This window comes from Pteronotus mesoamericanus, unplaced genomic scaffold (assembly GCF_021234165.1).
Source record: "Pteronotus mesoamericanus isolate MK-2021 breed Mesoamerican mustached bat unplaced genomic scaffold, CSHL_Meso_final scaffold_31, whole genome shotgun sequence".
Lineage (NCBI taxonomy): Eukaryota > Metazoa > Chordata > Mammalia > Chiroptera > Mormoopidae > Pteronotus > Pteronotus mesoamericanus.
This window is the reverse complement of record NW_026555312.1, coordinates 18,873,761-18,887,045: the sequence shown is the minus strand read 5'-3', so window position 1 is coordinate 18,887,045 and position 13,285 is coordinate 18,873,761. Positions and strand designations below refer to the sequence as shown.

The window sequence follows — 13,285 nt, the reverse complement described above, 5'->3', positions numbered from 1 at the left end:
TTACTCATTTCTTCATCATAGAAACTACAGAAGATGATAAAAATAGCAATAATAAATGCAAACAGTTAAATGTGTCTACTAGATCACTGTATTTATTGGGTATATTACACTTTATCCTCTCAACTACTCTGTAAAATAGGTATTTCCATCTCCCTTGACAAATCAGGAAACTGAGACGGAGAAGTGAAGCAGCTTGTCTAATTTCACAGAGCTAGTAAATGACTGACCATCATGCAGGGGTCAACCTGCAGGCCACGTATGGCCCAGGATGGCTATGAATGTGGCCCAACACAAAATCCTAAATTTACCTAAAACCTTTTCTTTTGCACATCAGTTTTCATTAGTGTTCTTGTGTTTAATGCATGGCCCAGAGACACCAAAAGGTTGCACAGCCCTGGTAGAGCAAGGCTGTGTCTTCCTACCATTCATGTACGTGGTGATTATATTTAGGCAATCCTGCGTCTTGTGTGTGGGGAGGCGGTCACTTAAGGCTATGGTTAAAACAGGTAGCATGGCTTTGTGTTTTGTTGCAAATTATGAGAGTTTCACAAAGGTACTAGTCTTGGTTCTGACACTAAGCAGCTACAATAACCTTGGACAAAACATTATGTCTGAGCAACATCTCCATTATCTGTAAAAAGAGAGAAAAATAATCCTGACTTCACAACATTGTGAAGATTAAGTGAATTCATGTATGTAAAAGCATCCATGACAGGCCTGTACACTCAGTAGAAACCTAACAGACATTCATTCAGTGTCCTGCATTTTCAAATCCCAATTCAGTAGCACACTGTCATGCCCTTATATCTCCCACAGCCATCATACTTGGAAAATCTCAAGAGAGTGACACCATATAAGAGAAACGTCCCTTCTTTAACTAGTGCTTATCTCAACAATGATATATTTTTGAAAAACCAGAAGAGGAAATGCAATGGTGTAAAAAGGAGAGTAACGAAATTCCAGTTTGCGTGTTAACAATGGAAATGGATCCAAGAAATATTCAACATAAATATTTTCAAAGACAACACAGGGTAAACTAGGGATTAGAGAAAGGAAGGTGAGAGGATACAACATGCAGTGCATTCAAAAGCCCTTTACGACTGACTTTCAACTAGGAAACATAAATATTCATGGTGTATCACTTGTTTGAGTAAAAATGATTTCCTTACTTTTATGCTTCTTTCTCCAACTTGCCTCAGTTTCCCTAGCTGCAAAAAGGAAATGACTACGAACTCCAAAGTTTGTTGTGAGGATGTGTAAAAACAGGGAAGGTTCTTAGAACAATACCTGGGACACAGTAAGAATTCAATAAATGTTATTAACTGCTATTACTATTACTATTTGGCTATTCTCTTTTCCTTATTACTTAAAGGAATATATCCTTAAAGGAAAATATCCTTATTCCTTTCATTGATGTCGAGAATGACAAACATGCCCTTCTACATTGTCCTTTAGCTCTTTAAAACTGCATGGATGCTCAGTCTGACTTTGTAAGGCCTTTCAGATGTTCGATTAAGTCAAAAAAGGGTTAGGAAATAAGAAAACAATAAAAGGCCCTCCTGCCCTATGGCTCATCAGTTCCACATGTGCTATACTTACCAGATCTCTAACCTGAGACTCTAATGCAGATCCCAAATCCAAACATACTTCAACTTGGGAAAAATTTAAAGGCATAAAAATGTAGAGAATGGTAAAATGAATATATCACACATTTAAAGTCGTGTCATATTTATTTCAAATCTTTTAAAAGTAATTCAATAAGTATTTTTGAATACACCTACTAGGTGCTAGAAACCGAGAAATAAAACACCTCTATGTTGACATTCCCTTCGTATACCTCTCTAATCCTGTGTCCCTTGTTCCTTCCTCAAATATAACTATTGTAATCAATTTGATGTCAAGCCTTCCTGTGCAGATTATTACACATTTATATTTACAACAAAAATAGCATTCCTTGTACATTTGTACATTTATATATAATTACATCATACTTACCTTTCTGCAGCCTGATCTAACATGTTAATACTAGTTCATTCACCATAACTGTTGTATTCTATCATGTGACTATTCTATATTGTTATGTATCCACTTTCTTACTAATGGGTATTTTAGTTGTTGCTATTACAAACAATGCCGCTATACACGTTTCTGTGATCATAAGTGAGAATTTCTCTGGGAATAAGTCTAGTTGCAGAACTGCTATGTTATATGAGGAATACATTTTTAATTTTAGTAAAAACGACCATATTGCTCTTAAGAATTCATGGGATTTTCTACTGTCGGCATTTTAAATTTTTGTCAAATTCATGGTTGTGGGATAGTTTTATTTTGCATTTCCTTATCACTACTGTTGTTCATGTCTTTAAAATGTTTATTGGCTATGTAGATTTCCTCTTCAGTGAGCTGTCATTTAATAACCCTTCTCCATATTTCTAATGGACTGCCTGTTTTTTGTTTATTGATATGTAAAAGTCATTTGTATATATAACAATCGATATATTGTTGGTATATAGATTGCAAATACCTCCTTTTTACTCTGCTGCCTTTTAAAAAAAAATCTCAGCCTATAATGGCTTCTGTCATCTCAAAATTTTACATTTTGATAGGATTAAACCTGTCATTTTTTATAGTCTGTTTTTTTCTCAGTATTGCTTAAAATATCATGGGTATCAGGAAAGCCAGTTAGTATAAGAAGCAAGCAATGGGATTAAGGATTAGAGACATAGGTACGAAGTGGGTCTGAATCTTCAATCCACCATTTACTAGTTGTATGACTGAATAATCAATCTCTGAGTCTGTCTCCTCAAGCATGAGAAAGCTACTTTACACATCTGTCCATGTAGCCAACAAGTATTCTTTAGTATCTATGATATGCCGGCACCATTCCAGTGCTGAAATTACAGTGGTAATAAGACATACAAAGTTCTTGCCCTCATAGAGCTTATATTTCAGTGGGAGAAGTAATAACCAACTAAAAAATCAAACTAAATAATATGCAACTGATATTGCGAAAGTGTTCTCTAAATTAAGAAGTATTATACAAACATATGGTATTATGATGACCATTATTAGGGACATTGTGGAAAGTTTCTAAAGTTGCTTACAAATTGAAGATGTAATTATTCTACTTTATGTGAAAATGAACAGATAGATAGAGAGTCAAGTTACACAAGAAAAATGACTACTAGGTAAAAAGGAGTTTTACGCTGGAGGGCATCATGGACTTCTACCAAAAACTCACAGTCTTCATTCCGTTTGGGTCAAAGCATTCCTCCAGCCTTGCTTGAACCAGTCTTCTATGTGACACCTTTACACCAGCCAGGCTGGTCTATTCACCGCCCTCAACATGTCCAGCATACCGTCTACCTTTCTTACCTGATCTTAGCTAGCTTTTTTAATGCTGTCCTCTCCTAAGCATACAAAGTTAGTTCCATATTGCCACTTTTTTCAGTTCTACTCATGCACTTAAAATTTCTAATCAATGTTCACTACTTCTAAACTGACAGGGGAAAGGTGAGAAAAGATGCTATGTCCATACAGGTATTCTCTTCCCTCATTATTTTGAATACAATATAAAAGTCCAATAATATTCCCTACTTAGGATTTTAGCAACTGAAATAATTCTGATCCAGTGGAAAAGGCAGGGAGTGAAAAAATTGTTTTCTTGTAGGGTAAATTTTTAGGGGTTAAGGCATCAGATTAAGCATTATTAAGAAGCTCAAGACCATGTGCAATTTGATGTAGGCAGTTGGGCAAACAACTCAAGTTCAATCTGATTATGTGGAGCTCCTAGGATTTTCTAAAGCTCTGATTCAAATCCATAAAACAATTTTCAAAATATATTGTTTTATAATATGAGTGCATCTACATATGAGAAATTGTAAGAAAAACTTTTTAAGCAACGAGTTTAGTTTTATTTCTCAGTTTTTTTTAATTTCTCATTAATTAACAGAACTCATGAAGCTTAAAAAGAACAAAGAAAATCAGAGAATAAAATCTTTATCACTTTTCATTCTCTCCAGAAAAAGTCCTGAATATTAAACCTAATATCCATACTACCAGATAATCAGCATTTTAAAAATATAAATACATGTATATTAGTCAAGTAGTTAAGTCTCTCTTTCATGCATGCAAAAAAAAGTTAGGGTTTTAAGGATGAACATAATTAAGTTTCTGTGGCTAATAGCCACTAGTTTTGAGTACCCAATACTAGCTATCTTGTACTGAGAGACTTTATATATGTTATCTTATTTGAACCAATCTTTACTATGTGTTATACATATTGTATAGATGAGATAAATGGAGTAGAGGATTAAACCCAGGAGTGTGTAGTTAGAGGTACGTTTTCAAAAGTAAATAACGTGAAAATAACTGAAAACTAACATATTAGTTCATCCCCACTGTAACCTCCTTATCCAGGCTCTCTCCCAGCCACAGAACTATGGAAACAGATTAATCCTCCTAGATGAGGCTTTCATCATTTAACTCTCCATTTTAAAAACCTGGTTTACAAAATCTAGAAGAAACTTCTCAGCCTCAGATTCAAGGCTCTTCAAAATATAACTGATCCGTATAATTATCCAGTTAGTCTGCAGCCTTCACAAATTTATTGAGCACCTAATCTATACTAGGTTCTGTGAAAATATGACCTTGTTCATAAATTGCTCACAGTATAGTGTTTCTCAAGTACACCTGTTAGTGCCTTCTGGGTCCTTACCCACTTATTTCCTTAAATGGAATGTTCTGCTCAATTCTACATCCCTCCCTTTTCCTACATATCAAAATCCAGCCTATTTAAGATTCATCATTGATTCCAACACCTTCATAAGGCATACACTAAACATTTTTGCTAGAAAGTAGTTCCTCATTCCTTTGTGCCCCCCAAGCACTAGATTCCAAATTTCTGTGACTGCGATTCCTGGCATGCAGTATGCGAGGCCCCTCACTCAGGCATTCTTGAGTCAGTAGGTCTGGCTTCACCCAGTCTGGGAACGTGCATTTAAACACGTCTGTTCAATTCCTAAGTCCATGCTCCTTCTACCCATGGTGTGTCTGAGATAACTGATGCGATTTTTCCTCCTCTCAATAATTTCGCTCCTTTTCTGAGTGCTCTGGTGTCACAACACACACATTTTTTACCTCAGCTCTATGAATCCTGATGATTTTGGCTCTATAACTGCCAACTACCTTCTGGCCCTAAGCACATTCTTGGCATGATAAAGAAGTAAAAGGGTTTAGTTTCCGCTTTTTTTGTGTGTAATAACATAACTCACCTTATTAGACTAGGTCTTTTTGTTGGGTAAAATGGTACACACAGGAAAGCACATGTGCTGGCCTGAGTATCTTAAAGGCTCAGCTATTGGGCCTGTTTGCACTGGAGGACATAAGATTCACCCACTGTACTGGAGATTTCTTGAAGCAGAGACTGTCTTTTATATTTAGATTGACAGTGCCTAGCACACTGATGGTTATTGAGCATGTGTTGAATGAAGGAATCAATGAGTACATTTAATCAAAAGTTTACTGAGGTAATATATTTTCATGTCTCCTTGGTATCAGTTTTAAAGAATGTGGTATTCAATATAGAAAGCCCATCTCTTTCCTTCAAAAGAACTAGTACAAACTATTATTTACAAAGTTTGCACTAAGGACTTAAGACTATCATGCATCTTATATGAAGCAATCACTGATAATAGTGTTTTCAGAAGTATATAATAATATAACTGGGATATTTCCACTTACTTTTTAAATTCTAAAAAGAAAAGGATGATAGACTAAACCTAATTTACAAAAGGGACAAGGCAGCATTTTAGTAACAGGACCTTTAAGGGGTTGAGATAATAACCACACTATTGTTTGATGGAGAGACAGGGCTTACACAACAGTGAAACTAGTGTGGCTTCCTTGTGCTGGTGAATTTGAAGCAGACTTCGGGCAGTAAATCTCAAAAAAAAAAAAAAATTGGGACATATGCCTTTTCTTTTTTGGAGTCTGAAGAGAGAAAAGGCCAAAGGAAAGCAGGTAATGTCTTCCTTGAAAATACAAAGAAATAACAGTCCTCCAGACTACAGAGAGAGGGGTGTGAAATAGCCTCTAAGTTCCATGTTGACTATGGAAAGTACAGCCAACTGTGTATTTTTCTGACAGCACAAAGCACCCCCCTTCCTAAGCATGACTTCACCACTGACATTAAAAGTCATGAAATCTGCATTTCCAAAAATCCAAAAAGCTGCCAGCTCTAAGAGAATGAATCTTCCCTGTAAAAGTTTAAGGACAGCCTCTAGAATGGGAGCACAGAAGGTCCAAGTATAGGCTTCCTCTTCCTTCCTCTGCCTTGGACACCACTGAACAGTCCTCCCGAGGCAAAGAAGAAAGTCAGCTGATTATAACTGAAGTTAATGGAAAATTGAAAATGGCCTAATTTTATTTTTGCAATATGGACACATTCTGATTTTTTCTTTAAGGGCTTGAGTTAATTTTTAATTTAACTCATCAGTGTAACAGTCAATAACCTTTGCCCCTGAAAAAAAAAAAAAAACAACACAAAAAAAACCCAGTAGCCATAATACCTGTTAAATGTAAAGATTTTATTAACCAAATTCTGCTAACCATATAGAAAAGCAATTTAAATCTTTAAAGTTTTGTAAATAAACCCAAATAAGGAACTCTTTATGAAACAAAAATTTACATGCAAAGTTGCTATTAGTCTCTCGGATCAGTGTCTTCATACTGCATTCATTCTATTTATAAACAGGGACTTTACTTCCCTTGTAAATTACTAAATTATCTTCTTATGGGTATTCTCTGATTTATTATACCAGTAAATAGATTAAGTTTGATATGTACATATGTTGTTCATGATCACCTCCATTTAAAATTACTTTCCTTTGAATACCCCATTTTCCATATACATGAATCTTTTAGTCTTACATGTTTAATGTTTAAATGTCCATATACTTATATACCTATCTATTTATTCTTATAATTCATGGGAATGAAACTACATGGGGAAGTCATTCTGATTTCTCATCTATAGTAATAGGGAAAAGTGCTATTGCTTTCATCATTTATACTGGCTCATGGCGAAGGCTATATGGAATAGTAGAAGAGTTGATATTTTAGGAATCAGAAGGCTCATGCGTGGTTTTGCTACCTCTAGTATGTGACCTTGGGTAAATCATTTATCTTCTTGGAAACTCAATTCTATCCCCTGTAAGGTAGGTATATTGATACAGGGCTTGTCTCTCTAAAAAGTTTTTGTAAGGCATCAAAGCAGATAATGTGTACACAAATGCACTGAAGAACATTTAATAAATATAAAATATTACTATACTTGTAATGTATTTAAGTGATAACTAAAGGCCAAAAAATATAACATATATGTAAAATAAAAATAATTACTCAGTAAATTCATGAATCATAGTCTTGTTTATATCACTAAGACAAATTAATTTGTCAGTTACAACTTAACATTATAATTATACATTTCATTATATAAAAGTAATGATATAACCCTTCCCCTTCCACAAATATGATTGTGAAGTTTACCTATAGTTGTAGGAATACATACACATTATCATTTACTAAAAGGTTACACAGCCATGTAAGCATTCGTGAAGCAACTATATTACTGAAACATGCCTAAACTGAACTGTGATAATTTTAAATGCATTAAAGAGATATTGTTCTTTGAAGGGCTTGTACTGTGATTATGTTTGCAAAGCAAATGTTAATTCCCCAATTCTTCCTTTTATGAATGGTCAGTGGAATGTGAAGAGAAAAGAGCACTGCACTGGGACCAGCATTCACTTTATCTACAATCATTTAACATTTACTATATGTCAGGCATTTGCCTAGCAGGGGTGTCCAACCTTTTGGCGTCCCTGGGCCTCACTGGAAGAATAAAAGTTGTCTTGGGCCACACATTAAATACACAAACATTAATGAAAACTGATGAGCCAAAAAAAAGGTTTAAAGTAAATTTATGATTTTATGTTGGGCTGCATTTATAGCCATCCTGGGTTGCAGGTTGGATACTTAGAGATACATCACTGAGCAATGCAAATAAAAATCTCTGTCCTCATGAAGTTGGCATTTGGGTACGAATGGACAAAATCCTATAATATCATAATTATTAGAAGATTCCAAGTGGTATATAAATGAGTATTTAGAATTATAAGTGTTACAGGCAAAAAAAAAAAAAAAAAATGGTGTAAGATCTGGTATGTGTGAATATGGTAGGGCAGTTCCCAGTTTTAAACAGAGCGGTTATAGCAGGTATAATTAAGAAAGTATTGAGAAGACAGTCATACAGCTTTCTGGGGGGAAATCCAGCCAGAAAGAAAGGTCAATGTAACAGTCAGACCCATTTGATTCTGACAAAATGATCTTGTAAAAACACCCCATTTTTGCAGTTGAGTAAACAGTGTCTCAGAGTGACTTAAGGGGACAGAGCTAGTCAACAATAAAGCCAGGACTAGAAACCAGGTTCTTGACTCTTGATCCAGTCCTATTCTTTTGTCTTGTGCCTTTGTTTACTAGTCACAGAGAAAGTGCTCTGTTTCCTATAAAGCACTGAGTAAATGTAAAGTGTCATCCCTATTGTGATTATTGCTATTATTATTAATCAGGTACTCTGATATTTCTTGAAAGGTAGATAAAGAACAAATAATTTCATTTCCCCTTCACATGGTTTTTCTCCTTGCTTTGTGCTTCTTTTCTTGGGTGGATTATTTTAATATATTATCAGTTAAAGTAATTATATTTCTTTGGCTATCTGTTAAAGAAATGGTGTTAAAGAAATAGTTTATAGAAATAAACTATAAAATAGCATTTATGACAACATGAAAAAGAGCTGATGAAAGGATGAAGAGAATGTGGAGCCCAGTGATTCAGAAAAGAAATATATTTCTCAAGAAGGGGAGGAGGAGGATCTTTGAACATTTTAGAGCTAGAGTCCCCCAGAGTTAAGTTACTACATGAATCTGGCCCTGAAGAAATAAAGAACTTAAAAAATGTTAAAAAGAGACCACAGAAGACGAAACCTGTAGAAAATATAAGAATAGTAGAAAGGGGGCTGGAGAGGAAAAGAGATTTAAAAACTTTTTCCTAGTAAAAATATGAGAATATTATACAATAAACAATATTAAAGAAAAAAGAGTGAGAATCAGATTTCAGACACAGTAGACTTGAGAGCTGGTGGAATTACTAACAGCAAAAGGGAACAGAGAGGAGAGTGTGAAAGGTGAGCTTTCTTTTCGTAATGCTAGGTTTAAGGTGGCAGTGAGTTCTCACGAGTGGAAAGGGTCTAATAGATAAGAGGTAAATTTGAAAGATGTGTATCATCTAGAGCTGTTTTGTCCAGTACAGTAGTCCCTCACCACATGTGGCTACTGAGCACTTGAAATCAGGCTAGCCTGAATCGAATGTGCTATAAACATAAACAGACACCAGTTTTGAAAACTTCATATTAAAAAGGAACATAAAATCTCACTAACATTTTTATACTGATTACACGTTGAAGTAGTTGCATGGATTGAGTTAAATGAAATATATTAAAATTAATTTCACTTGGTTTTTTTAATGTGACTACTAAAAAATTTAAAATTACTATGTGGCTTGCATTATATTTCTACTGTACACTGCTGCTATAGAAATGTATTAGCATTGCATAAGGGGAAGCGAACTCAGAGGTGAATCTTCTGAGGTGTCTCAACTGCAAACAGATACGGGAGAAAAAGAACACGTCATAATAGTTAATATTTACTGAGCACTCTAAGCATTATACTTATTTTAAGTGCATCGTCTTATCTGTTCCTCCCAGCAACCTTAGGAAATATTAGTCTTCTTTTACAAAACAAAAAACTGAGGCCTGAAGAAGTTAATCCGCTCAAGGTCACAGTTGAATGTTGGCATTGGGATTCAAACTCATGACTGACTCGAGATCTCAAGTTCTGAATTGCCACATCATCCATTCTAGAACAGTTTATACTCCGTAACTGTTACATTGTTAGATTTTTAAATTATATTTAAACTAACAATTTTTTAGAAGGTTCATTGTCAGTGTGAGTGATCTATCAGTGACGTCCTGATTCAGTGAAGAAAAAATACAAATGTGAAAATTTGTAACTTTAGAATTCCGAAGAACCACTGATGTTGGCATATTTTTACCATGCTGGGCCTGACGAAGAGTTTCCAGAGCAACTTCTTGCCCTTTATCAATGTCTACTCCTAAAAACCCAAACCTGTCATAGTAGAGGGTACGATGGAGATGATCATGGGCACAACCCAGAGCAACTGGGTCCTGTTTTCTCAATATAACTAGATCTATGACATGGATCCAGTTAAATTTTAAACCATAAAAGGATCTGAACCTCGCAAACAGTGATTTAAACGTTTTGGAGAGAACTGAATTAAATTGCAACCTTTTGTTGAAGAACCTAAAATTAGGCTTACCCAACTGGGTAGTTTAAAAATGGATTTTGTCACCCTTGAAAATTCAACACTTTTGAAGAATAGAAAGAAAAAAATGGCTTGATATTTTATAGACTGGAATCATAACATAGCAAAACCTCCTAGAAATATAAATTGGGGTAAAAAATAAGGTGTTTTTCATTTATGTTTGTTTGGTTGGTTTTAATTTCAAGTACAAAAAATGAAAGGAATTTTCCTTTCATTTTTACCTTTAATTTCTAACACCTTTCTGGACTAGACAGTAATCACAGAACCACTGCACTCGTATAGTGATGGCTATAATTGCATCATTTTCAGACCCTTGTCCATGTAAACTTCATCAAGCAGTTTGGCTCAAATTATATAAAACGCTTCTCCAGGCTTAAAACAAGGATTGCCATCAATTTACACCACGGAAATGGGAAAACGAAAGGGAATTTCTAGGGAATTGTTTTGTAGTAAAACTAATTAGTAGAGACATCATGAGACTGTTCATGTTGGACATGAATCCAAAGGGGTGCCTCTTTCAACTGATGCACTAATTTATGAATTTAACCCCAGACCCTTCCCACACCCTACCTTTTTTTAAAATAGTGAGACAACTTGGATTTGGTTATATTTATAAAAATAGCTCCTCTGAAGATCCAAAACTACTGAGAAATGCTTATCTAAAGAGGAAGTATCATAATTGTATAGGGCAGAGCTCATAATAGCTTGCCCTTTATTTTGGCTCTTTCAGGTCAATTCCCATGACTCTATCATCCAGTTAAGGAGTTATCCTTGGATTTATTTCCTTACCCATTACAATTCATAATAATTTGGAACAAAGATTCAGACCTGAAAGGAGAGAGTGCTAAACATGATTTGTCCCGCTCATGTGCCAGTGTCAAGGGCATTAAGTTGACAGGCCCAGGCATAACCAATGGCCACCCAATACTCTTATCATTGAGGGCGACTAAATAGACTAGCTTCTTTCCAAGAACATCCCTCCTTTCAAACTTCACTTGACATTCTCATCATTACAATTGTCAATTGGATAGATAATCTTGTAGGTGTGCTGCTTCCCACTTGTACATCAGCATAAAGTATGCTGTTTTGTTGGGTTAATTTTAAAAAAATATTGAGCACTCCCTATGTGCCAGGCGCTGTTGCATGTAGGTACTAGAAATATAGGAGTGGACAAAAATGACAAAAATCTCAGCCTTACTGAAACTTACATTCCAGTGGGGAACACATTCAATAAACAAGATAAACAAAATCGATAGTAAGCTAAACATTGGATGCTGAAGAAGAAAAAAAACGAAGCAGGCAAGGGGAATACAAACTGTGGTGGGTGGGGTGGGAAAGACTGGAATTTTAGGTAAAGTGGCCAGAAAAGGCTTCACATACAATCCAATAAATTGTGTGTGCCTGAAAGGGTCAAGAGGGCAAAATCTAGGGCAGACTAGTGTCAGCTGGAGTGAGGAAAAAACAGGCGATTTGCATATTTTAGCCAGCCCTGAAGTGGAGAGGAAATTATATGAAAGTGCTAAGAGAAACAAAGATAAAACATGGACTACTTTAAACAAATGTGGGATCCACATTTTGCCTAGGACTCACTGGTCCTTTGAGCATGGCACAACACACTTTCTCTTTTTTAGCCACAGACCCAGTCTCTGGTGCCAAAACCAGGGAGGTCATGGGACACCAAGAGACACCCCCTCCCCCCATCACCACCTCTCCAGCAGAGTCCAGTACTGGCCTGATAAACTGGGAGGCAGTAGTTAAAAGAATACTCCAGAAGGCCCTCCATCCTGATCTATAAATGAAAATCTACCCATTGACATCACTCTGCAAACCCAGCGAAGCAAAGGCAAGCACAGACACACCCCCGGGACGGTAGGCACGGAGCACAGAGGAGACGTGAATTCAACCGCTTAGAGCCCAAACCCCAGAATTTCCCGACGCTGGGTCGGTACCACACGAGGGAAACGCCGTTCCCCACGGCCCGGAGCCGCAGGCCGGAGGGTGGGAGCGAGTGCCAGGAAAAGGAGGCTGTGGGCTGCGAGCGGGCCTGGCTGCTGCGGGAGGAGGGCGATTTCGTCGGGCATCCCAGGCACTGGCCGGCCGCGGTCACACAACAGTAGGCTGGACGCGAGCTGGCGCCTCGAGGAGCCGGGACGGGACCGCGGACCCGGACACCGTGCCCAAGACCCGCCGGCCCCGGCCCGACCCGGCCCGTGAGCCCCCAGCCCAAACGTTCACCGCCCCCTCCCCAGGCCTGCGCGGGCCCGGCCCCCCGACAGCGACGGGTTCCAGCGGTCGAACCCGCAGATCCCGCACCGCCGCCCGCTCGGCCCCTTCCCGCCCAGCGCATCGGTCCAGAAGCGAAAGAAAGAAAGAGCGGCAGTGGTGGCGCGCGGACCCACTCACCATGATCGCGGCGGCGGCTGCGGCACAGCGACCCCGGCGAGTATCTGCGCTGTCCAGGGTAGCTGGCGTCCCTCTGCCCCGCGCTCCCGCGTGCCCGCTCTACTTACCCCCACCCACACCCACGTTCAGCGCGCGCACGCCGCCCGCCCGCACCTCCCCGCCCCCTCGGGCTCGCGCCACTCCATCGCAGGGAGCCTCAGGGCCGTTTCGGGCGTCCGCCCTTCTCCGCCCCCTCCCCTAGCGGGGGCTTCGCTTGTCGCCTAGCAGGGAGGGCTAAAGGGGAGGGACGAAGCAGGCGAAGCTGCGGCTCCGTGCAGCCTCTCGCGCCCCTTTTCCGGGCGCGCGGCTTCTCCCGACCGGCCGCGGCGCCTCCTGCGGGGCGGGCGGTGATTTGCAGGCCCAGGGAACCCCCACTCCTCGC

General features: G+C 38.3%; 1 protein-coding gene across 1 annotated transcript in view; it reads right to left on the bottom strand.

The window, feature by feature from the left end:
* Positions 1–12,987, bottom strand: part of ELOVL2 (ELOVL fatty acid elongase 2) — a 76,528-nt gene extending 63,541 nt beyond the window's left edge. The window contains exon 1 of the mRNA XM_054591901.1: positions 12,865–12,987. Coding sequence (XP_054447876.1) covers positions 12,865–12,867 — 3 coding nt within the window. The 5' untranslated portion in view covers positions 12,868–12,987. The remainder of the gene's footprint in view (positions 1–12,864) is intronic.
* Positions 12,988–13,285: the final 298 nt, after the last annotated feature.